We start from the raw sequence: 24,876 nt of genomic DNA on the forward strand, positions 1-24,876 counted from the left end.
CCTTACAGATGAGGTCCAATGAAAGCAGAGTAATATGTTTGGCACCAGCTTGGCTGCAGGAGTTGCCAGAAGGAGGGCATACAAAGCACCATCCAACTGTTTTAGGGACTTCACTCCAGATTTGTGTAGGGTTTAATCCTTAGCCTTTTCTTCTCCTGAAGATACCCTGGAAGGTAGCAGAGGTTTAGGATCAGAGTTTTCCTTCTCCTAGATGGGCTCCCTTCCCAGGTTGATGAACCCCATCTGGCATATCCATCTAGGAATGCAGGAGAGTACAGCACAGAGGTGGAAGTGAGACAGTTTTGGAATGCTGGAGGTCCCCTTTTCTATCTGACCCACCAGCCTTAATACAAGCTGAGTTGCATCCCTACACTTCCAACAGTTTGTATGACACTGTGCTATACTATAGCTAACTCAGACTGCACAGGTACACATATTCTCAAAGAGGTGCTTGGAGCAGCTTTGCTTTGTCCCATCCTCTGCTCCCCTTTTAAGGCCTGGCTTATTATGTCATCTGAGCTGTGGCTCGTGATTAAGCACTCTTATCACTCACCAGAAGCAAAGATGTCGCATCTAAGCAGTCCTGATCCAGACAGCCTAGTGCAGGTTCTTCAAGGGCTTCTGGCAGTTCCTGGAATTCTCCAATAATAAAAGGACACTACAAATGCACTGAATTCAAATAAAAATCTAAAATGGCAAGTTATTCAAAATTCAAAGACCACACCAATAGAAGGTATCAAAAGGTTGTGGGCAGTTTGGTTGAAAAAAAATGGTGCTGCAAGCTGCTAAAAACACACACCCATCACTCAGTATGTTTTAAAAATCTCTGACGAGTCTCCAATTTGCCATTTAGGGCATGAAGAACTGTCTGAAAGATAATTGTGGAGGGCTGAGCACAAAACCCATGTAACAGATTAAAAACTTGCATTTCATTTTAATTCACTGGGCTGGAGTAAAAAAAAGTGCACACTGCACCAAGTTAACAATGATCAAATTATTATGGATGGTGAAGTGGGTCATGGACTGGTTGTAATCCTAATACTTTATCCCCCCCCCAAAAAAACACACACACACACACACACACACACACACTGAAAACACTTTTAATGGTATTGTTAACTTTTTAGTGTGTCTGGGTCATTTTTTTCTGTAAGACTGTAAGACCACAAGGAGGGAGTAATACCCCTCCCCACCATCTCACTATATATAAGCATCTGGTGACTTCTGTTTCATTGTATATGAAGAAGTGTGCATGTACATGAAAGCTCATACCAATGACAAACTTAGTTGGTCTCTAAGGTGCTGCTGGAAGGAATTTTTTTATTTTGTTTCGACTACGTCAGACCAACACGGGTACCTACCTGTAACTGTGCCAAACCAAGACTTAGTACAAATGTGCTGGTTCTTGGAAAGAAGACTTTGACCACTGCACACCTCCCCTAGTCCTGCTGCTGTGAGCTAAGCCATAGTTTGTCTTAGTGTAGTGTTGTGTTGGAGTCCTGGCTCATGGTTTGCCTCTTTTCAACAAATCATAAGCTGTAAACCGAAGAACAAACAATGATTACAGTTGTGGTTTGTCTGGGCAAGACATTGAGGTCACAGTAGATAGCTCAATGAATGTTAACCCAGTGTGTGGCAGCCTCGAAAAAGTCAAATTATTTTCAAAGGAATTGAAAATAAACCAGCCAATATCATAATACCATTATGCAGATCTATGGTGTGACCACATTTGGAGTACTGTGTACAGTTCTGGTCACGTCACCTCAAACAAGATATTGTAGAGTTGGAAAATGTTCAGAAAAGGGCCACCAAAATGATTAAGGAGATGGAGTGACGTCCCTATGAAGAAGGGTTGCAGTGTTTGAGACTTTTTAGATTAGAGAAAAGGTGACTGAGAGGTGACATGATACAAGTTTATAAAATTATGCAAAGCGTGGAGAAAGTGGGCAGAGAAAGGTTTATCTCTCTCATAATACTGGAACCTGTAAACATCCAGAGAAGCTGAATGTTGGGAAGATTTAGGACTGATAAAAGAAAATACTTTGCCATTGCATAGCCAAACTATGGAATTCGCTCCTCCAGGAGGCAGTGATGGCCACCAGCCTGGATGGCTTTAAAAGAGGATTAGACAAATTAATGGAGGAGCGGGCTATCAGTGGCTACTAGCCATGATGGCTATGCTCTGCTTCCACTGATAGAGGCTGTAATGTTTGTAAATACCAGTTGTTCTGTTCCCTAGTTTCCCACAGGTATCTCTGGTTGGCCAATGTGAGAACACACTAGACACATCTTTGACCTGATCCAGCAGGCAGTTATTAAGTTATGTTTTTAACAGCCCCCCCACCAGACATCGTTGGACTACAGTTTTTGTCATCCCTGACCATTGGTCATACTAGCTGAGGCTGATGGGAGTTTGAGTGCAACAGTGTCTTGTTTCCTCATCCCTGTGCCAGTTGGTGAGGGTACTGATCGAATGACCAACTGGGTCCGATGTACTTCTTGAAGTATGCATCAGCAATCCTTAGTAGTTCTTGCTCTACCTCATTTTTTCAAATCACTTTGCATAGCTTGTCCGTGGTTCTTACAACAGCCTTGTAAGCTCAACCAGCATTTATTCCCCTATTGCAAGTGGAAGCCAGTGCCAATGTGGTATCTTTCCAAAGACCACCCAGAATTGATGGCCAAGCTAAGCCAGAGACTCTTAGTTAATTATCTTGACTATTATGTTGCATCATGCCAACTTAAAAGAAAATATAGCATAAGGGCCTTTTTGGTGGCAGCACCCTTCACTTTCAAAGGAGGGGGGAATAGTCACATTATTTACATTTATGTGGGCAGTGTTAACATTCTTACAGCTTTTTGTTGTTTTTAAAGTATGATTAAACACTGGTCCTTTTGGTTTGGTTTTGGTTTCAATTTTTGTTACTTGGAAGTTTGTTCTTTGGGGACTTTTGCTAGGGCTGGAAAGTTGTATAACCCCCCCCCCCCAAATAAAGTTAACCACTCCCCATAGTTGTTATTTCTCTAGTTTTCCACAGGATTTGAAAGCATCTGAATTCTGCATGTTGCTTTAAGCATTTGCTTGAAGTCCTTTATTTGAATTAGCAATCTCTCCAACCAATGCCAGAATTCTGTCAACTCTGTTTAAAATCTTGAGTTTGAAGATATTTGCACCTAAGAGTCCCTGCCTCAAGGACATTTTTGTTATGAGCACTGGTATTTGTGCTGTGAATTGAGTTGAGCTGCTGGGGGAGGGGATCTTCAGTGGCCTTGAAATAGACATTTTGTTTGCCTTGGTCTCTCTTAAATGCATTGGTGTTTGTCTTTTTAAAAATCTTGTTTGAAACTTTTTTCCAATGTCCGTTATACTAGTTAAGACTACATTTTAAGTTTTGTTTAGGAATTGCTACAGAATTATTCCATTTAAGGAGGCTCTGTCAAAATCAAAACCCTCCAGATCTTCATATGTGCCTCATTTAATTTAGGTAGCAGAAATCCAGAAGCTCTCACAGTTGTCACTTTCTCTTTGTGCTGAGTCCCCTGGTGTGTTATTAAAACAAATGTAGTATTTTGGAACTGAATTATTGGGGTCTCCTACAGAAATTTGTAGGGCATTCTTATCTTCTCAGAGGAGTGCTCTTGTTCAGGACACCTGCCTGCCAGCCTGGAGGGTGGAGTCTCTTAGTACTTTTCCCATCTCTTAAGGGGGGAATTTCTGTAGAAGAGGGCGCAGGAAAGGACAGGTGTTTCTTCACACCAAGACTTTCCTTATTGCTGTTCTAGAGGCTAGGATTGGAGTTAACTGCCTGATGCTGAGCATTTTATAGCAGATGAGATGTCTTGGAAAGTTAGAAAGGAAAGAGGTGTCATTTTGCCATTCTTTCATTCCTTCTTCACTTCCCCCTTTCCTGGGATTCTTGTTATATACGGTAAAAGCAAGGATGGGGAATGTGTGGCCCTTCAAATCCCTACTGTTGGCCATGCTGGCTGAGGCTGGTGGGAGTTGTAGTCCAATAACATCTGGAGGGTGTCAGGTTGGGGAAGGCTGTTCTAGAGATTCCCCCCCTCCAAGAATTATAAAGCATGAAAATTGTCTTTTTTAGAATTGCTTCTAAGCATTGTCTCATACATACTTGGAGTTTTGTGTCCTGCTTGTGTGTTTAATGCTAGTTACCTATTTTGTTTTTAGGAATACTAGTTCCACATTGCAGCATTGGTGTGTGTCCCATAGTTGGTTTCACATGTATTATTTCAAACCTTGGGCATACAGTTGTTATAGAAACTACTACAATTCCTTATGAATAGCCTAATAATAGAAGTTGAAATAAAAGCTCACATCAAGATTTGTTTTTCTTAAGGCCTTCAGTTTCTGACTGGTCAAGACAGACTAGGCTTGGATGCAGAAAGGGGAGATTTCTTCAAAGGGAATACTGTGTAATAAATGGGAAGGTTCTGGTGTTTTCAGGCCAAAATAAAATCTCTGTGGGTAATGAGTATTGGACATAATTCATGCAGTATGACTCTTATGAGACTTGTTTTGTTAAGTATTTTCAGAACAGTCACTTGCATCAATCTTAACTTGGAGGCTGCTAGAGTAGGGGTGTGGAAATTCAGACCTGGGGGCCAAATGTATCCCTCCAGAACTCTCTGTCTGGCCTTCAGGACTCTTCCCACACTTCCTTCTCTCACTCACTCACTCACTATCACTCACTCACTCCCCAGGCTACATCCATCTCACCAGCTTTGCCTCACTCACTTCTCAGGTACTTTTGCTTGACAATAATGTGTCCTTGAGCTCTGATAATGCCTTCTGCTAGCCTGGGTGGAGCACTGACGCGTGTGAGAGTAGAAACTAGCCTACTGTACAAAGGTAAAATGTGCTGTTGTTACTTCACTCACTTTTGCTTCTGTTTCTACTCTCCACAGGTGTTTATTTATATAACAGAATATATACACCACTTTATAAATAATCTAAGTAGTTTACATAGAATATAAAATGTTCATAAAAATACTGAAAATTAAACATTAAAAGCTAGTAAACTTAGTTTATCAACATTTATGTAAAATCAGCAATTATTTTTTAAAAATGCATAGTAGAATTGTGGGAATGTTCAGGAATGTGGATGAGGAGATATTCTTTAATATATCCTATTCCCGCTTGCGCTAGCAAGCATCAAACTTTAGCAGAGTAAAAACATTCCCCTTTTTGCAAAATACACAGCAGACAAGCGTTTGCGCAGGCTTGATTTAAGCCACTAAAATAAAGTGTATTTTCCTGGTATTTCCCCTTTTTCCCTCTTAAAAGAAAAGACACAACACAATGCTCTTAAAAGTATAAAAGATGTTTACTTACAAGCATCTCGAGGTACAGCACACTCAAGAGGTAGACTTGCTTAGTAAAAAGGTAATATATACATTGTGAAGTTCACTTATAAGAGGTGAGACTCCATCTCATCTTTCTCTCTAGGCTGGAGGCCTTAAGAGAGAGACTCACTAAGATGTTGCTTCTTTGCAGTCCAACAGAGTCTGGTCCAAGAGAGGGAAATGGCTGTTTCCTTCAGAATTTATCTATCGCCTTTTTCCATCTAATTAGCATGTGAAGGAAGAGGAAACTAGGCTTAGTCATGTCCTCCTCCTCAGTCCTCCAAGTGGACTATCTAGGGATTGTTGTGACTTCACTGCACTTAACCCTTTGCATCCCACAAGAATTACATGGCTGGGTACACCTTTCTAAACAAAACAGTTTTTAGCAGGCAGCAAAAACTGCCTAATATTAGTGGGCTGGCAATTCCTGGTAATAGGTGCCGCCATTCTGAAAGAAAAGGTGGGGGAAAAGAAGACCCAGGTAACTACCACCCGGGTATCATGACATTGATTCCAGGAAATGTCATCAAACAGATAAGTAAACAGTTGGTCTACAACACTTAGATAAGGATGCTGTGATTACTAAGACCTAGCATAGGTTTCTCAAAAACAAGTTATGCCAGATGAATCTCATCCCTTTTTTAAATAGAGTAACAAGTTGGTGGATCAGGGAAATGCTGTGGACATAGTGTATCTTGATTTCAGCAATGTGTTTGGCAAAGTCTCGCATGATATTATTGTGGAGAAGCTGGTAAAATGTGGGCTGGATGAGGTAACTGTTAGGTGGATATGTAGCTGGTTGACTGACCAGACCCAAAGAGTGCTAACTAATGGTTCCTCATCATCATGGAAAAAAGTGACTCGTGGGGTGCCACGGAGTTCTGTCCTGGACCCATTGTTGTTCAATGTCTTTTTAAACAATTCAAAATGACCTTAACAGATTGGAGTTGGGTATGGTTAGCCTGGAAAAAATGAAGACTGAGAGGAGAAATGATAGTCTTCAAATATTTAAAGAGCTGTCACATAGAAGATGGAGCAAGCTTGTTTTCTCCAGCTCCGGAGGCTAGGACCAATGGTGACAAGTTAAAAAAAAGGAAATTTTCATCCATTGGATTTCTGGGTAGTAATGTCTTTGCTGCTGATCTGTTTTTACTCATTGAATGTATTAATGATCTTTGCTTTTTAGTTAATCTGTTAGCTACCTTAGGAGTTTTGTAGACTGAAGGGCTGTGTATATTTAAAATAAATCATTTTTCCACCACTTCAGAGGAAGCATAGCATGATGAGTGCTACTTGTCAAAGATAGTACCTTGTTTCAGCCACCTACATTAACATTATTGCCAGGACCCAAAAGACCCAAGACACTGCTTTGGACTATTGTATTTCAGATGGAAATTCTTATGCACTATGAAAAACTGTTCTTAAAATGGAACAGACACAAACTCTGTTGTGAGATTACATAGTTGAAGGGGTTCTGTTCAAGGAAAAATCCAGAAATTCCATATAAAAGGAGTTCTTCAAATCTTGACATGTATTCACTGTAGGACAAGTTTCTAAAACAAGAAAATGGCACTTTCTGTGGTACTCAGTTACTAATTCTGTCATCTCTACTTTTAACTTTTCATTCTTCAGGGAGTGGAAATTGGTTATGAATTATCCAAAACCTAACTAAAACAGCTACACAGCCAAGTCTAAGTAAACTTGTTCAGAAAACAGTTTCTGCATTAGGAAAGCTTATAGCTCTTTCATTAGTGGTGAAAATAGCTAAAGTGAAGCAGAAAACACTTTTAAAAAAAGTACTAAATTCTTCAGATTGTCTCATCATATCAGTTTGGCCAGAGTGGCTGTGATCCCAAATAAGTTCTGTCAGCACAAATCTCATCTCAGAGGTTGTGGTTTATTATGTCAGGATATTTGAAGACCGCCCTTGTAAATGGACGAAATAATATTCAGTGTTCTCTGAGAAATTCCAAGAACTTGTATGTACATTTTTTTAAAAAGGAAAGCATTGAGTGGACTTCTTAAAATTTGTAACCTGAAAATTATTAAATAAGATGTAATTGTGTCTGTCTTAGGGCACAATTCAGTTCCTACTGTAGCTCCCAACAACATGTCTTTCCCAGGAGCAACTTTTAAGTTTAAAAATAAGGAGTGTGACTAATGAGTTTCACTTTTGCCACATCCTGCTACCTAGCCAAGTCACTAGCATCAACTTTGTACACCTGACCTCTTCTCTGCTTCGTTTTGGGAAATTGTAACTAGTTATTAGAGGCTGCTGTTTGTGGGGTATGAGTAGAGCAGTACATCTTTCCTTTCCCCCAGTGTGGACTGCTAGTGAGTCCTACTGCTTACAGCTGCCATCTCCTCTACTCCACCTTACCTCTGGGGTGGTAATTGTGAAGCTAGACATTTATTTACTCTGTTTATATCACCCCTTAAGGAGCCACATCATGTTCCTCATGTCTGCTCGTAATCCTGTGTGAAAGGCAATATATAGTCCATTGGGTAGCGTGTTCTGGACTCTGATCTGAATGGCCTTGGGCAAATCTTTACCTGTCAGACTCTGTTCCCTCTCTATAAAATGCCAGTAATAGTGACTTGCGTCACAATTGTTGTGAAGATGAGTTATGACTATCAATCCAATTTCATCCTGGAAAACGCATGTGATGCAAAAATCTAACTTTCCACGGTATCTCTCTGAGTGGTCCTCATGTCCTTAAGGTTCCTTTGTCCTGGTTCTGTACTTTTAAAATTACTAAACTGAGAAAACACTTGAATTGTTCCTGCTTTATTTTTATTTTTAAAAGGAAGATCAAATAGTGACATCATCTTCCAGGATGGGGAAAGTGGGAATCATAACTGTGCAAAGATTTGTATGGTTTGGTGTACTGCCTGCACCATCCTTTTAAGCTAACTTGTATCCTTGATGTTTTCATGAAAAGCTGGTACAGCAAATCTGCCATTATGAGGGTTAGCAAGGAATGCTGTTTCTTTAACCCAGTTATCTCTCTCCATCTCACCTGAGCTTGAAGCAGCAAGCAGTCACAGAACTGTAACAAGATTATAATCATGTGAGGGGAAACAGCAAGGGGGGGGATGGAGGAATGGGAGAGGCTGGGTGGGGGGAAGCATCTCCTCCAGATGCTTTTTGACAGCAGATTGTGTTACCAGCAATATTTAGCTGTGCGTGGATGTTCAGGAAAGCAAGATTGAGGCGCAACTTGCTCAATGTAGAGTGCGTGTGGTATTACTATGCTCCTGCTTTACACCTTTTTAATTTCCTTCTTAGAATCAATCTACCGACGTGGAGCCAGAAGATGGAGGAAGCTGTACAGAGTGAATGGGCATCTGTTCCAAGCAAAACGCTTTAACAGAGTGAGTACTGTTGCTTAAAAAAAAACCAACCAAAAAGCCTCGGGAGTGGTGTGTGTATTGTATATCTGTGTGAGGTGCTGTGAATTATTATCCTTTCCTACTGGAAGCTTCCTATACTGGGGAAGAATAGGCAGAGATTTGGTTCTTCTCAATTCAGTTTATGCAATATTACTGAATAAAAGGTCTTTGAATTCATTGTGGGGACAGTAATGTAGGATTAATTTCTCCTCTATGCGTTTGAAAACTTGCCTTTTGTGTGTGTCTGTGTCCAAATAAATATTTTTCATGCTGCCTTTCCAGCCAGTCTGCATCGTGAATACTCCCTCTAAGCCTATTTATTGTCTTTCATCGCTTCCTTTTTCCTATTGTGTGTAGATTAGCGTTAAGATGCTTAGAATTCTCTTAAAATGCAGAGGAGCTAAATGGATATGACCTAATTAACGAAACCACAAATATTTTTATCTACTGAGCTGCAAACTCTAGTGCGTGTACTAAAGACACAGCTGTGTTAAGGGTCTGACTTCATCTGTAAAAGCAAAGGAATCCAGAGACCCCTCCTTCCTTAACCCAGCCCATTATGCTGCAGCATGTATTCTCTACATAATACAGTCTTCTGAAGTTTTGTGAAAAATGTATGAGCAGGGGAGTGTTGGATTTTAGGTTAATTATAAGGATTGTCTGACCATTGCTGCCTTGTGGGAAAGGAGGAGAGTTCTTTAATAGCTATACCACACACACACACACACACACACACACACACACACCTCTCTCTCTCTCTCTCTCTCTCTCTCTCTCTCTCTCTCTCTATATATATATATATATACACACACACATACATACACACACACACACGAACCCCTAATAAGTGGTGAGCAAAATCTTTCCTGATTAGGGTCTTGATATCTAAGTGATATGATTCACAGATTAATGTGGGGCTGTCATATGCCAATGCACTCTAATTTGAATATTAAGAGTTTTAGGGAGCAATTAAACCAGAATTTTGGGATCAACAGTTTTTTTATGAAGCACATAAAGCACAAAGCGCAACCTGAATGGTATGCAAAGTTTTAAAAGCTTGTGAATAGTACCAGTGTTCTCTGATGCTAAATGGAGGCCTAGTTAAAAATAGTCATGTAAAGGCTAATGCCCCTGACACTACTATTATAATTTTTCAGACACACACTTCTGCTTTGTGAGTACCTTCTGTACATCCATTCCAAGCTTGGGCTTCTTTGAAAACAAAGGGGCTTTCAAAAGCAGGTTGTGATATGGTAGGGATGGAGCCCACTGTTTAAAAGAAGCAAAGTCAAGAAGCCCACCATATGCATGCCAAATATTGGTAGCCATTTGGAACCCAGACCTATGATGGTATGAGTATTTTTAATTGAAAGTTTGCTTAGGAATAAAATGGTATAGGGTTGTTTCCAAATAAGGCATACTCAGAGTAGACTCACTGAAATTAATGGGACTGTTAGCCATGATCATTCACTTTAGTGGCTCTATTCTGAGTAGGACTAACATTGGATGCTACCCTGATTTTATTCTTACCAATATATTTTCTCATACCAGTACATTCATGTGGGAATTCCGCCTCCTCTGCACACACAAAATAAAGCTTGAGGTATATTAAAGAGTCTGCTTCAAGTAAAAGTGCGCATTTCATGCTGAAAGCCAAAACTTCTGCTTAACACTCTGTGTGCCATATATTGCATAATATAAAACAAATAGCAGGTCTCACTCATTTGGGTAATGTACAGACTTGGGCCTTGCTTAGAATTGACCAAATGTACTGCAAGAATGTAAAAGAAAGATTCTTTTATCCCAAGCAAATGCATAGCTTTTTATGTTCTTTATCCCTTACAGTAAATATACCAAAACAGGTGCAGTTAATGGTTAAATTACAAAATTTGCTACGCTATCAGATCATTGTTAAACTAAAGCAGCACCACAAAACATGGTATTACAGCTACATTTCAGAAAGATTTAGCCTGTACAGATGTTTGAGGTCAAGGTACAGGATAAGAATGCAGAACATGTGACCCTCCAGTTTCCAACCCACACCAGTCCTTATAAGTTTTGCCTATAGTCATTTATCCCCTGTATAGGGGGAGAGGTTAGGAAGCCTGCACCTGTGAATGCAATCCTCTTCTAGTCATTTTGTATTCCACAAAATTTTGTTAGGTCTAGAGTTTCCCCAGGGTGACTTCTTGTGTGAACACTTTAAGCAGGAGTCCAGCAAGTGGAAAAAGCAAGCATCTCTTCTCCAGCATAGATACAGTGAATTCTACTGTGTAGACTGTAGGCCCTCCTCTTGTCTCAGTACCATTTACAGTGGTACCTCAGGTTACAGACGCTTCAGGTTACAGACGCGTCAGGTTACAGACTCCGCTAACCCATAAATAGTACCTCAGGTTAAGAACTTTGCTTCAGGATGAGAACAGAAATTGTGCTCTGGCAGCACGGCGGCAGCGGGAGGCCCCATTAGCCAAAGTGGTACCTCAGGTTAAGAACAGTTTCAGGTTAAGAACGGACCTCCTGAACAAATTAAGTTCTTAACCTGAGGTACCACTGTAATAAGAAATGGGCAGGCAAGAAACTTTCATAAACTGAATATATATATATATATATATATATATATATATATATATATATATATGTATGGATATATGTATGTGTGTGTGTGTGTGTGTGTGTGTGTGTGTGTGTGTGTGTGTTTACGCTGCTTGAAATAGAACCATGTGGATGCATCTCCTTGTGGCAAGCTTGTGTGAAACGTCTTCCCATAAAGCGTGGGCAATTTCAGTTTGCAGTGGTGCGGATGAAATCACCCAAACTGCATGGGGAGCTGCTTTCACACACATGGCTTGCTACAAAGTTGCTCCCACACAGCTCCATTTCAAGCGGCCGCCCACATGGTAAGTTGAATGTGTGAATTGGGCCATAGTAACGTCTAACAAGGCACAGAACTGCTTTCAGGGCTACTCAGTCAGGGGCTTCTGTTCCCATGATTGTCACTGTGGCCTGAAAATTAGGGTTTATTCTTCAGTGCAAAGCGACAAATAGTAATACGCTTTTGATATTAGGTAGCTTAGTTACGTTTTTTTAAATGCTCCCTATTATATATAATTTTCCTTTCTGCTTTAAGTGTCAGCTGGTCTTTATTCTTGTCCCAGGAAGTTGTAAAATAATGAAATTTTGTTTATTGTGAACCTTTCTACCCACACAGAGTGACAGCCCCCACCCCCCTTGCAAAGCTGAAGTTATTGACAATCCACTGTTCCATTTTAGAAAACATTTTGCTGGAGCAAGTCTCATTTCTCAGTTGTTGTAGCACACTCTTTGCCATTTCCACTCAGGAGTGCTGTTACTGGGGCATCTTATGTACCCTCATTTTATAAGCCAATCACATTGTGAAGGGGAGTAATGGGTGAGTGTTTTAATTACAGAAGAGCTAGAGGGGTCCTTGCTCCTTTTATTTTTTTTAGGTACTGTTTGAGAACAACAGGAAATATATTTTGGCTAAAATTAGGAGGAGTCAGGATGGTGGTTATGGATTTTGCTAAATGCCCCCATACCCTCCCCTGTAATTTGAGAACCAGATATGGGTGGGCTTACAAATCCAAATTCTTAATGCTAAGCCAGTTCAAGGTGTACATAGCCAAAAAGTCTGATGTGCAGTTTTTTAAAGCTGAAAATGGAGTTAGATTTATAAGTGTGACTTTGCAAGCAAAGTCAGGTTGGGTTCAGTGGCTACTGTGTTGAATTATGGTGCAAGATTAAGTATTGACTTTCAGTTTGAATTAATTCTCTTCTGGGGAAAGCAATGTCAGATCTAATGATGAGGTTTTTGTTTTGTTTTTTAAGAGCATTTTAGATCTTGTAGAAAGAAAAATTTGTATTTCGGAATATTTGGAGGATTTTTAGCAAGGTAATGTGTTGGCACAACATAAAAAATAGTGGGTGTTGTGGAGTTATCTTCTGTAGATCTTTGCATCACCTGCGTTTTCCAGGATGAAATTGGATTGATAGTCATAACTCATCTTCCCCTACAGCAGAGTAACTACACTGTGGTGCTTTATTCTCAACTTGAATGTTTGTTTTGGGGGAAGGGAAGAAGTTAGTGATCAGACTGAATTATAGTTGTATGTGTTTCCTTAAGTTATAAAAATGAATTTATTATGCAAATCTTACTCTTACATGAGGCTTGCAGTGGTCTCCCATCTATATTGCCAGCCAGGGCTAAACTTGCTAACCTTCTGTAATGCTGCAATGTCTGGTTTTCTCAGACCACTTGTTGGGCCCTTGTGTGTTTTTTTAAGAAGTAGAACTAGTTCACACTTTCTAATTTTTTTGGATAGGGCAACTGAGGCTTACCGGAAATTGAAGGTTACAAATGCAGCCATATTGAAGCAGGCTAATGACAGCTGTTATGTGGCTATATTTCTTTCTGCATGTTTAGATTATCTTGTTTCCAGAAGGTGATCGGAAGGTGATAAGCTTTCCCCACCTTGTGTAAATGCCTTTTGCAGGTGAATTATAACATTGGTTCGCATTGACTGAAATATTTATTTGCCTGCAAGTAAAATGTTTATTGGAAATCCTGTTTTATTTTTTGCAAAGAACAACAACAACAACAAAGGCTCCTTGTCTAGATTCTCCCCTCCCCCCAAAAAAATTTAGGCTCCAAGTGAAACACTTTGAGCAGGAGTTATTGGAACACTTTTGATAGAAAATCCTACTGCTGCTCTTTTTAAAGGAAGGATAACCCTATCATTATTGCTAAGAAACATTTAGAAATAAAACCTCCCCAAGTTCCTTTTAAGAATGCTTATTGTTTAGATATAGCCTGCACAAGATGGTTTTCTTTGGCAACTGTCCTTCCACTTCTGGGGCAGAGGCAGCAAAATAAACTGGATTATTCTCATTCCCAGGTCTTCTAACAAATTTGGAAGATTCTTTACAGATGCTGTCTTATATCACAAGTCAAATACTTCCCCTTTTGATATATCTTGGCTTGATAAGATGCCCCTCTTAATTTGAGGAACTCGGCACTGATCATATTTCTTTGATTCCTGAAGATGTGCAGGAAGATAACACTTTTTTGAGCCTCAGCTGTGGCTGATAACCTTCCACTTCAGCTTTCTGTTAGGGTTTTCTCTGTTTTCTCACAGTGCTGCTCAAGTGTATGTAACATCTGTGTGTGATTTGTTTATGAAGTAAACAGATAACAGCTTTTAATCAAACAAATTAAACCAAGATGATACAGCTAAAATATTGGGGGGAGGGGAGGAGAATCAAAACTGTGGCAGGGGGAGATCTTTGGCCATCTTAAAAGGCCAGTACACACATTCTTATCAATTTAGTTCTGCAGAGGCATAAAATTTCATTGAGCATCTTGCTAACCCAACAATGGGGTGCTATTCACTTGTTCCACTGACCTGGAAAAAAAGCTTCAAGCAAATAGGCTCTTGAATTCTACAGCTTCATCTAATGCATCTGTCAATGCTTGGACTGAACTACTCATCCCTTCATGATAGCAGGTTGTGCTCCTCATCTTTTGAAATCACTGCACAGTCATTGTTATCTTATTGTTCTTTTGCTAATGGAATACCCATTCTGATCTTTTGCCTTTGCTTCATGAACAGAAAAGGAAGTGTTTGTACGAAGGCATAATAGCAGAATGCCTCTTGCTGTAATAGTGGTAGATTTGTGAATGGTTTTGCATTTACACTATGAATTTGGGCATTGAATGATGTATATTTGGTGGGGACTGGTTTGAATCTTCCATGTGTATTAAGTGTGGGTCACTGAAATCAGGCCAGTAGCTTGGATGTACGGAGCTCCATAGTTGTACCTGAGAGCTTTGCACAAGCCAGGTGTTTGTTTTTACTTTGACAAAAGTAATATTAACCCCAGAAGAGAAGCATTTTCAGTGATGTGTTTAGTGTATCTGTTTTGCCCCATAGAAAGTAGTTGACAGCACAAGCTTCTGTTTGCTATCATCTAAGGAACGGCCATAGCTCAGTGTTAGAGTTTCTGCTTTTTGCATGTAGAAGGTCCCAGGTTCAATCCCTTGTATGTCCTGTTAAAATGTAGAATGCAAGAAAGAGGGTGCTCTGCCTGAGATCCTGGAGAGCTGCTGCCAGTCACAGTAGAGAGTATTGAGCTAGATTTATTTGTTTGTTTTCAGTATGTTTATTCTGCTCTTCAGCCAAAAAGGCTCCTAGAGGAACTCACAGCTCAAGAAAAAATAAGACCCATCTTTGCCCTCAGGCCTAAAGTCTAGAAGACATGTGACAAAAGGGATGGATTGATTGGGAGAGTAGCAGAAAAGCAAGCTTGAGCATCATTTCTAAAAGTTACAAGGTTCTTAAAGAGGACCATCTGGGATGGAAACAATTCAGTGAGAAAAGGAGCCAAAGGGTGTCTCAGGAGAGCCAGTGGAGTGGCCTGGCTTCCCATCTTTCCCTCTGCTGCTTCTGGTGAACAAATAATCTGCTCCCTAACTTTCTGGACAGTAGTAGTTACAGGTAGGTAGCCGTGTTGGTCTGGCGTAGTCAGACCAACTGTTTCTGGCCAGTGAAAGTTATGTATGAGAGAATCTATTATTAGTCCTATAGAAAGTTGCCAAATTGCACTTGTGAACAATGTTTCAGTGTGCAAAATGCTTTTAACCCCCCCCCCTTTTATCTGGAAGATGTCTCTAAGTGGGTGTACCTGAAAGATGATTCATACTTTCCCCCCATCTTCTAGAGAGCATACTGTGGCCAGTGCAGTGAAAGGATATGGGGTCTCGGAAGGCAAGGCTACAAGTGTATCAACTGCAAGTTATTGGTCCATAAACGCTGTCACATTCTTGTCCCACTGACCTGCAAAAGGCATATGGTAAGTTTGGCTCCAGCACAAAGCTTCAGTGGGGGTGTGTACTTTTTTCATGTTTGAAGGCTATACAGATGTGCGGTTCATTAATTTTAAAATATCTGGTGTTTGTAGCCTCCTTCTACCTCAGCCTGCTTGTGAGGTGCATGAGATGGATGGCAGTGATGAATTTGATAAGAACTCAATGAGTGCAGTTTTATTGAACCTAATTTGGACACCGTCTGCCCTGTGTGAAGGAAGTGCGAAGGGTTGGGTGCTTGGGTTTCATTTTTATCTGCTGGTGAGTGGCTGGGAGAATTGTAAAATTGTAAACTGCCTTGGGTACCTTGGTAAAAAGGTGGTATATAAATTCAAATAAATAGTATTTTAGTTTTGGAATAAGTACAAAAATGTTGTGGTGTTGAGTTGAAACTGCTCCTTTTTGCCCATACCTTTCAGAATTACTATTCTCTTCACCTCACTTATCCAAAAAGCCAAAGTTAACTTGCATTTACACTTATTGATCTGAACCTCTCGTTTTAAATTTTATCTTACACTATACACTAATATTTTCCAAGTTTCATGAAAACACCATCTCATTATGTAAACTAGCTATCCCCAGCTTGGTATGTGCAATATGTTTCGGAGTATAACCCTAATCAGCCCCAGCTAGCATAGCTATGGCTGTGTGAAAGCTGGCAAAAACTGGTGTAGATCATAATAATAATAATAATAATAATAATAATAATAATAATAATAATAATATGTTTATACCTCACCCATCTGGCTGGGTTTTGTGATGCTATTACCAAGAGCAATTATCTAAAAATCTTAATGCAGGCCATCTTCACAATCAGAATTTGGTGGATATCTTGTTTAACAGATCACTGTTGTTTGAAGAAAAGGTTCTCTAGTAAAGATGACACACAGAAGACCAACCTTCATTCAGCATCGGGCCAATTTGTAGCCAAACCCATAGCTTTTGACTTACAGCATTGCAGCCATGCCTTAAATATCTTGGGCCTATGTTTTTACTTTATTCAGGTGCTTTGAGCTATTCTGAGTCCCTCATAATATAAAAGGCCTTTCACTTATATCATAAACATAAAGGTAAAGGTAAAGGGATCCCTGACCATTAGGTCCAGTCGTGACCGACTCTGGGGTTGCGCGCTCATCTCGCATTATTGGCCGAGGGAGCCGGCGTATAGCTCCCAGGTCATGTGGCCAGCATGACAAAGCCGCTTCTGGCAAACCAGAGCAGCACATGGAAACGCCGTTTACCTTCCCGCTGTAGCGGTTCCTATTTATCTACTTGCGTTTTGACGTGCTTTCGAACTGCTAGGTTGGCAGGAGCTGGGACCAAGCAGCGGGAGCTCACCCCGTCACAGGGATTCGAACCGCCAACCTTCTGATCAGCAAGCCCTAGGTTCAGTGGTTTAACCACAGCGCCACCTGGGTCCCTATCATAAACATATATTCTCTTAAACTATGGGAATAAACTCCACTCCCATATCCTTTGCCATATTATGCAACCCTTACTAAATTATTTTAATTGGTAATCTCCCAATCCTTTCCATTGAGGTTGACTTGTAGTCCTGCTTTGATATGAGATGTTAAGTGCTTTAGAAAAGGATCTTGCCTTACCCTTACTTGAATCTATGCTCTTGTGCACGCCATTCTCACTTCAAGGGAGTTTCTCCAGGATTAATATCTAATTCATTCATTCATATAAAATAGATATGTATGTATTTCCCTCCTGTATAGTCAGTTATTTCTGACAGGATCTTATTAGCGTCCTTGCTAACCCACATAAGAAACTATCCAGCCATAGCTTTCACTCTGCTTAGGGTTTGTAGGCTTAAAATCAAAACCCATTGGGAATTCATTCTTTCTAGATTAAAGATCCTTTGAATGCTTTTGGAGTTTGTTTCTTGCCTGTGCTTTCAGGACTTTCCTGCTACTTTAAATTGGTTCCAGGTTTTTGCAATATAGATTTTATAGGCTCTGTGCATTATATATTTGTCACTGGAAAAAAGGAACAATTAGAATAAGAAAATGCAAAAACTAAATGACATCTTTATATATAAATGCAAAGCTTTATAAAGCATATGAAGTCAAGTTGGGTATAGAATGTCCTACTTAATAGCTCAAAAGGTGCCTGCAGTTACATGCAGTTGTAACAAAAGTCAAAGTGGAAGGTATTTGTTAACATGTGCTGAGGCAAGATCCTCTATTGCAGGCACGTCCAACAGGTAGATCGTGATCTACCGGTAGATCACTGGATGTCTGTGGTAGATCACTGCTAGATCACTGGCACCCCAAAAAAAGCTCACCCAAAATTTTCCTCCTCCATAAAAAAAGCTGAACAACTATAACCTGAAGCCCTAAACGAAAATGGGCCTCCCTCCCTCCTAAAAGAAGCTCAACAGGTTTGACCTAAACCCCCCAAAACAGGGCTTCCCTTCCTTAAAAAAACTCAACAGCTTTGACCTGAACCCCCCAAAAAGGGGGTAGATCACTCCCAGTTTTTAACTCTGAGTAGATCACAGTCTCTTGGGAGTTGGCCCACCCCTGCTCTATTGTAAACAAAAGTGGCTTTTGAAGCAAATAATCCATTCTGTGGTAATTTATATGCCACTTTTCCAGATGTTTGTCTTGGGAAATCCCAGGGAAAACGACATCATGATGACATGAAAATTTATAGAACTTAATTTTGCACAGTGCCTATGTGTCTAAAACTACAGGTATTAAGTTCTTAAAATGTTATCTAAAAAAGGATGCTTTGGAATGGCACTTGAAAAATCTTCAGATATGAGGATGGATTAGCCTCCATAAATAGGGCACATCTTTAATTTTGGCTTTGCACCTGCGAAGGTTCTGTTATATCCATGAACTGTGCATGTTCTAGAATGCAGCAAGCAGAGGGCCAAAGAGACGCAGGTTTGCTTGTAGGAGGAGGAATATTTTTAGCCAAAAATGTTTCTTTTTTTATAATTCAAAAGCATTTGAAAAAGGAAATAAGTCAGCTTGTTGGCTTCTGTGACTCCTTGAGCAGAAAGAAAAAATAAATCCCCATTAGTAAGCAAGATGTCTTGTCAACGCAGAGAGGTATTTTTTTCCATAAAAGTATCAGGTTGTGAATCTGGACTTTAAAAAGTTTTCAGAATTTTGAGACCATTGATTGAACCAGAATTTTCCTTGGGGGACAGAGGGATCCTAAATGGTCCTGTTCACACATTAGAAGTGATGGGGTGGTTTAAAAATGTGGAGGAAATTATCAAATCAACTTAAACAGGAAAGAATCCCTGGAGTCATTATGCTTCATTGTTGGAATATTGAAAGAAAAGACAAGGGAAATTTAGGGATATCTTTAAATTAAAGTATATATTGGAGGTTTGGTAATATACCCTTGGAAAGATGCGTTTAACAAGTTTTCTTGCACTTTTGAATCAAGGGTTTTAAAATGCTGTCTGCCATTTTGGCAAACAGGCTGAAAAGGGGGATACTTGCTTGTGTGAATACGGATAAAATGAATTTATACCAGAGTAAAATATTTTATTCATTATAGAGAGACTCATATAATGGATTATGTTAATGACAAGAACAGGCCTGCATTATCCAGCTTTCCCATCCCATGTTTTGAAATATCCATGGAAACTCCTCAGTGTTTCGTATATTCTTGCTCTGAGGATCTGTAGGTGTGAATCGGATGCATGTTAAAATGTGCGTTTGGATGTGGTATGCTCCTTTGCACCATTATTTATTCATTTATTTAATGCATCTTTGTCTTGCCTTTCAGCTGTAAAAGTCTCCCACAATGTCTTACATCAATCCAGTAATAAGATTGTCTTTGCCCTCAGGTTTACGTACTAAAAGGCATGACACAAAAGGAGAAAAGACAGGGAGAGAGTAGGAAAGAAGCAAACTCGGGTGCTAGTTCTTAGTTACAGTGTTCTCTTTAGCAGGGAGAGGAGAATGTAAGCTTACTGCTGCAGCTGCTCCTCTGGCATATGAATGTGACCAGTTAGGTCTCCATCTTGCCAGGATAGAAGGCAAAGGGACCCAACCTCCCAGTAGTCCTTGAGGCTAATAGCCCTACTGGCTAATGAATGGGGTCAGAGTAAGCTGCCCTTTTATCTGTGCAATCCCAGGGCAACTGTCAGCTGGAACACTCAGTAGGGTGCACGTTCAGGTGTGTGTATATTAGCTCTTAAACATTTGGCTACCTTGCACAAGTCTTTGTACATTCAGTTGCTAGTAACATTTTCCACAACAGAAAGTAAATTGGAACCAGAGCGGAGTTGGGCTCAGAATAAATGCCCCCATCACCAGAACTACAGCATTTGCCTTCAGAAACAAAACCTGTTAGATTATGACATAATGCTTAATTGAAGTCTACAAAACCCATGGCAAAAACTCATAGCAGATCTTGATAGGAGACAATATAATACCTATTTAAAGCACCATACAACTTGTATTATCTACCTAATTTTCCTCCATGTAGGAAACGACCTATGTTCTGCAACATGTACACAGAGTTATACATGTTTGTCTCACCTTGAACTACTGCTGTCTTTCCTACATGAAGTGATACCATTTAGTGAAGGTGGATCCTTAGAAATCCTGAGATTTCAGCACATTTTAATCTGGTTTCCAAACCTACTTTTTGCAGTCATGACTTAAAATTCTTTGTACAAAAAAATTGAGTTTTTTTCAGCAATATACAAGAGCTTACAAATGATGCCCAAACATCTTGGGGTACACTAATATATTTTTAGAGTGCAGTCGTATCTCTTGGGCTTTTTTAATCCTCTCCCCCAAAATCTACACTCTTTCTTGCTGTATGCTGTTGCTATAATCTCATATGAGACAAGTTTGGAAATCTTTAACTCTGCTGGTTTTATTTTAAAAAGATAATAAGTGTAAGGCTTGTTTCCATGCCAAGCTATATGCTAGTTAATTGGAGAAGCATACTGCAGGGGGGGAGAGTCTTCAGGGAGCATGCTAGAGTTGCATGAAAGTCAACATTAGTGAGTTTTCAGTAATATATATTCTTACAGGATTCTGTGATGCCTTCCCAGGAACCTCAATTAGATGATAAGAATGATGAAGCTGACATTCCCACAGAAGAGAGTGATGGAAGTAAGTAATGTTTCTTTTCTCAATGTACATGTTTGGGGGTGGGGAATCAGCTATTCTAGCCATTATACAGTGCCATTAAATGTAAAAATCCCTAGAAATTTAATTGGTAGTTTGGATCTCCCAGTTGCACCCTGTTGCAAAGTGAGAACAACTATGTTTGGTCCAAGACTATGGAATGGCTGTACCATGAGAAGCCCATAGTTTAGTAGTAGAGCACACACAGTAGTAGAGCATACATAAGTTCCTGTGTTCAATGCCAAGCAACTGCTGGCCCTCTGCTTGAACTGGAGATCAGCAGCCAGTCTGTGTAGTACAGTCGTACCTCGGGTTACGACCACCTCGGTTTGCGAACAGTTCGGGTTACGAACTGCGCAAACCCGGAAGTGTTTTCGCCGCACGCGCGTGTGCATAAGCCGCGCGCGCGATCGCGCGATTTGCGCATGCACGAAAATCGCAAAAATCGCGCTTTGCGCATGCGCAAAATGGCGGCGCCCGTCGCGCTCGGTTTGCGAACTATTCGGGTTACGAACTGCGATCCGGAACGGATCGCGTTCGTAACCCGAGGTATTACTGTAGTACAATTACAATTTCAACACCTTTATTGGCATATATATAAAATATAAAAACAAAGACAAGACATATAAAACATATAGGACATTAGTATAAATAGTAACTCTACATCATACAGAAATAATGGTGAGCAGGAGGAGGAAGAGGCACACAAGGGATCCTCAGCTATCATTATTGAAGGCTAGATGTACTGATTTTAATTACATAAATTCTGGACAAGTAGTGGGCCATAATTCTGGTAATTTCGGGGAAGTCATCCCTCAGCAAGAGCTGGACCACTGTTTCCTTGTTGGGGAGGGTTCCAGGTCTCATAAAGGATAAGACGGGGCCAAAATAAAAGAAATTAGAAAGGGGACAGTCCAGAATCATGTGAGCCATAGAGTCTACCTCTTTCTGGCCACAAGGGCATAATCTATTCCAGTAGGGGATGCCTTTGAGTCTTCCGGCTAACACAGAGGATGGAAAAGCATTTAGACGGGCCAACATAAATACTCTGCGATAAAAAGGAGATACCAGGTCATATAAATAATTAGGTATCAATCCTTGGTGCGGCGGCAGCCCCAGGAAGGCAGGCGAGCATACTAGAGGTTGGGCAGGATGAAGTTTCTGGAATTCAATATCAAGCAGTCTCTGCTTAATAAGAGTAAAGATATATGAATCCTCATATGTCAGGAGGGAATCCACTGAAAGGCCTAGTTGCCTAAGTTTGTTGGAAATATTAGAGAACCATGTAAAGCTGTGGCTATCTTTCAGAAGATAGGATATCAGGCTATGTAGTAGTATTGATTGCTTTTATTCTGCTTTGTCATTTTCTCTTGCAGTACCTTATATTCCTTCAGCCCGAAAACATGACAATATTAAAGATGATTCTGAGGTAGGTTTTATTAAAAAGTTTAACTGTTGGGTTTTTCTTCAGTCTATTAAGAATGCACATTTCCTTATTTCTGTCATACTTTTTCAGCAATTAAATAACCTTTAATTTTGGTCCTAGCAGGTTCATTAGATAGACCTGTTGCATCTCCTGTATTAGCACCATCTCTAGCAGTCTTCCTTTCTAGGGTTGCAATCTCCCATCCACCTCCAGGTGACACTTAACTGCAACCCCCTCCCTGCAGTGGTGAAATCAATGCAATCTGCCTGGTCCCATTTACCTACTGTAACCTATGGTTCCTGTTTTCTAATAGCTATCCATGGAAAAGAACTGTTCCTGGAAAAATGTTGGGTCTATCTTCAGGAGATAAAATACTGAGTGGGATGCAAATTGAGTGCCCTTGTATGGGCTTGAATGCCAGTGCATGGTCCCCCCTTCATGCATCCCAAGAATCACTATACAGATAGTTAATGTTCATAGAATCATAGGACTTCCCCTGCAAAGACAGGCTCTGGTGGATTGAGCAGATGAGACCAATAATAGGTCCACTGGTCAAGAAGGTGATTTCTGCCTGTGCTGAGGGAAGTGAGGGGCAGATGGAGCTCATCATCCTGGGAAGGTAGCCCATCTAGGAGAAGTAAGACTTTGATTCTAACCTCCACTGTCTTTTGGGATATCTTTGGGAGAGAAAAGGACTAAGGAGTAAACCCTACACAAATCCAGAGCGGAGTCCCTAAGACAGTCAGATGGCACCTTGTACACTTCCTTCTGGCAACTCCAGCAGCCAAGCAGATGCCAAATGCATTTCTCTGCTTTCCTTTGGACCACATCAGCGAGACTGAGGGTGGGGGTCTTTTTGTCTGGGCAGCTCTGGACTTCCCTACACACTGCCCAGGCTTGCGTCCCAGTAGGGTCACTTCTGTTTGACTTCACCCCCGGAGGCATAGCTGCCAAGTTTTCCCTTTTCTTGCGAGGAAGCCTATTCAGCATAATGGAAAATCCCTTTAAAAAAGGGATAACTTGGCAGCTATGCCCGGAGGCACGCTCCATTGCCAGCAACAATAGAATCATAGGACTGTAGAGTAGGAAGGGTGTGCAAGGGTCATCTAGTCCAACCCCTTTGCAATGCAGGAATCACACCTAAAGAGTCCCTGACAGATGGCCATTTAACCTCTGTTTAAAAACCTGTGTTGAAGGATAGTTCACCACCTGAAGTAGTCCGTTCTACTGTCAAACAGCTCTTAAAACCAGAAAGTTCTTCCTAATGTTTAGTTGGAATATTCTTTCTTCTAATTTGAATCTTGGTTCTGGAGCAGCAGAAAAAAGCGTGCTCCATTTCCATGTGACAACCCTTCAGATGTTTTGGAGCTACAGAAATTCTATAACTTGATGTGTTATGAGATGAGATTTTTTTTAAAATGCTTGAACATCTAAAAAAACTCACCCTCTCCTTTTTATAGAGGTCATCTCAACAATCTAGGACCATTCTTCCCCCAACCTCCAAGTAGCTGCTTGATAAATCCAGAAACACTTTAAATAGCCTTAAAGTGTTTTCAGAACAATCACTTTTAAAGAACAAAGATGCCAGGCAATTATTTAATAAACAGAACATCATTTGAAATGCTTCATCTTCTTTCTTCACTAGATTGGCTGCCAGTGCTAGTAATGTTCACATGAGTGGCTTCTGCAGTTCACTAGACTGTCCTACTTTCAGCCCATATATTCGCTGCCTAAAGCAATCGTTTCTAAAACCCCAAGCTGAAATACAAGTTAAACAGAATAATTGATTGATTTTCTTAACAATTGTCTAAGAAAAATGAGTATTTGTTGTGTTAGATGTACACATAACTGGATGTGCGGTTCCCCTGCCTTAATATTCTTACATTTGATTGTCCCCACTGCCCTAACAAGTCATTCTAAAAAGCACATCCTGGAGATGTGTCGCTGGTCTTATTCAGAGGAATCTTTAAGCTCTGTTCAATCTCCTGTTAATAGCAGTCAATCCTAGATCAAGACTCCTTATATAAATGCTTTCCCTAGTTCAGATCCTTGATCTGGCTAAAAGCAGAGTACCATAAGGTCAAACCAAAATAGACTGTTAAAATATTAAACATTGTACATATAGTTTAACTATTTTAAAGTTTTGCATTGCATTTGGTTTGGGAAATAACCCCACATTGCTTCAAATAATAATTACTAGTACTCTAAAATAAACAGTCACGAAGAGGCACCTTTCATAAGTCTCTCGCTAGAGAGGGAAAATCTTTTTTTGAGGACAAATATTTTCTTTTGGACTAAGGTCAGATTAGGGCATATTCTCAGTTGTTTATTTGATCTGGTCAATTTCAGAATAGTATTATTACTGTATTGTTATGCACAAAGCAATGAACAAAGTTAAGAATGACATCAAAAGCACCATAAAAATCTCATTAAGACTATAAAGTCTGTCTCCCTCTTATTGAATATTAGGTGCAGCATGAAGATGTGTCTTTTTAATCAGGCCTTTGGGAAACTATAATGCTGTATTTGTGATTAGAATTTTTGCTGTGTTTTTGTGCTTAAATTGTTAGACTGATTATTTTAGTATCTTAATGGTTCCTTAGGTTTTTATGGGAGGCAGGTGGCGCTGTGATCTAAACCACCGAGCCTCTTGGGCTTGCCGATTGGAAGGTTGGTGGTTTGAATCCGTGTGACGG

At 40.2% G+C, this 24,876-nt stretch overlaps 1 protein-coding gene across 2 annotated transcripts in view; it reads left to right on the forward strand.

Moving 5' to 3' along the window:
• Window positions 1–24,876, forward strand: part of PRKCZ (protein kinase C zeta) — a 95,956-nt gene that overhangs the window by 49,829 nt on the left and 21,251 nt on the right. The window contains exons 6-9 of one of the 2 annotated variants that reach the window (XM_035116948.3): window positions 8,654–8,739; window positions 15,493–15,624; window positions 20,658–20,739; window positions 22,131–22,183. In XM_035116948.3, the coding sequence (XP_034972839.1) occupies window positions 8,654–8,739; window positions 15,493–15,624; window positions 20,658–20,739; window positions 22,131–22,183 (353 nt within the window). The remainder of the gene's footprint in view (window positions 1–8,653; window positions 8,740–15,492; window positions 15,625–20,657; window positions 20,740–22,130; window positions 22,184–24,876) is intronic. The other variant, XM_035116949.3, reaches the window with a different exon arrangement.

The sequence above is a fragment of the Zootoca vivipara genome, chromosome 6, assembly GCF_965207765.1.
Source record: "Zootoca vivipara chromosome 6, rZooViv2.hap1.1, whole genome shotgun sequence".
Classification (NCBI taxonomy): Eukaryota; Metazoa; Chordata; class Lepidosauria; order Squamata; family Lacertidae; genus Zootoca; species Zootoca vivipara.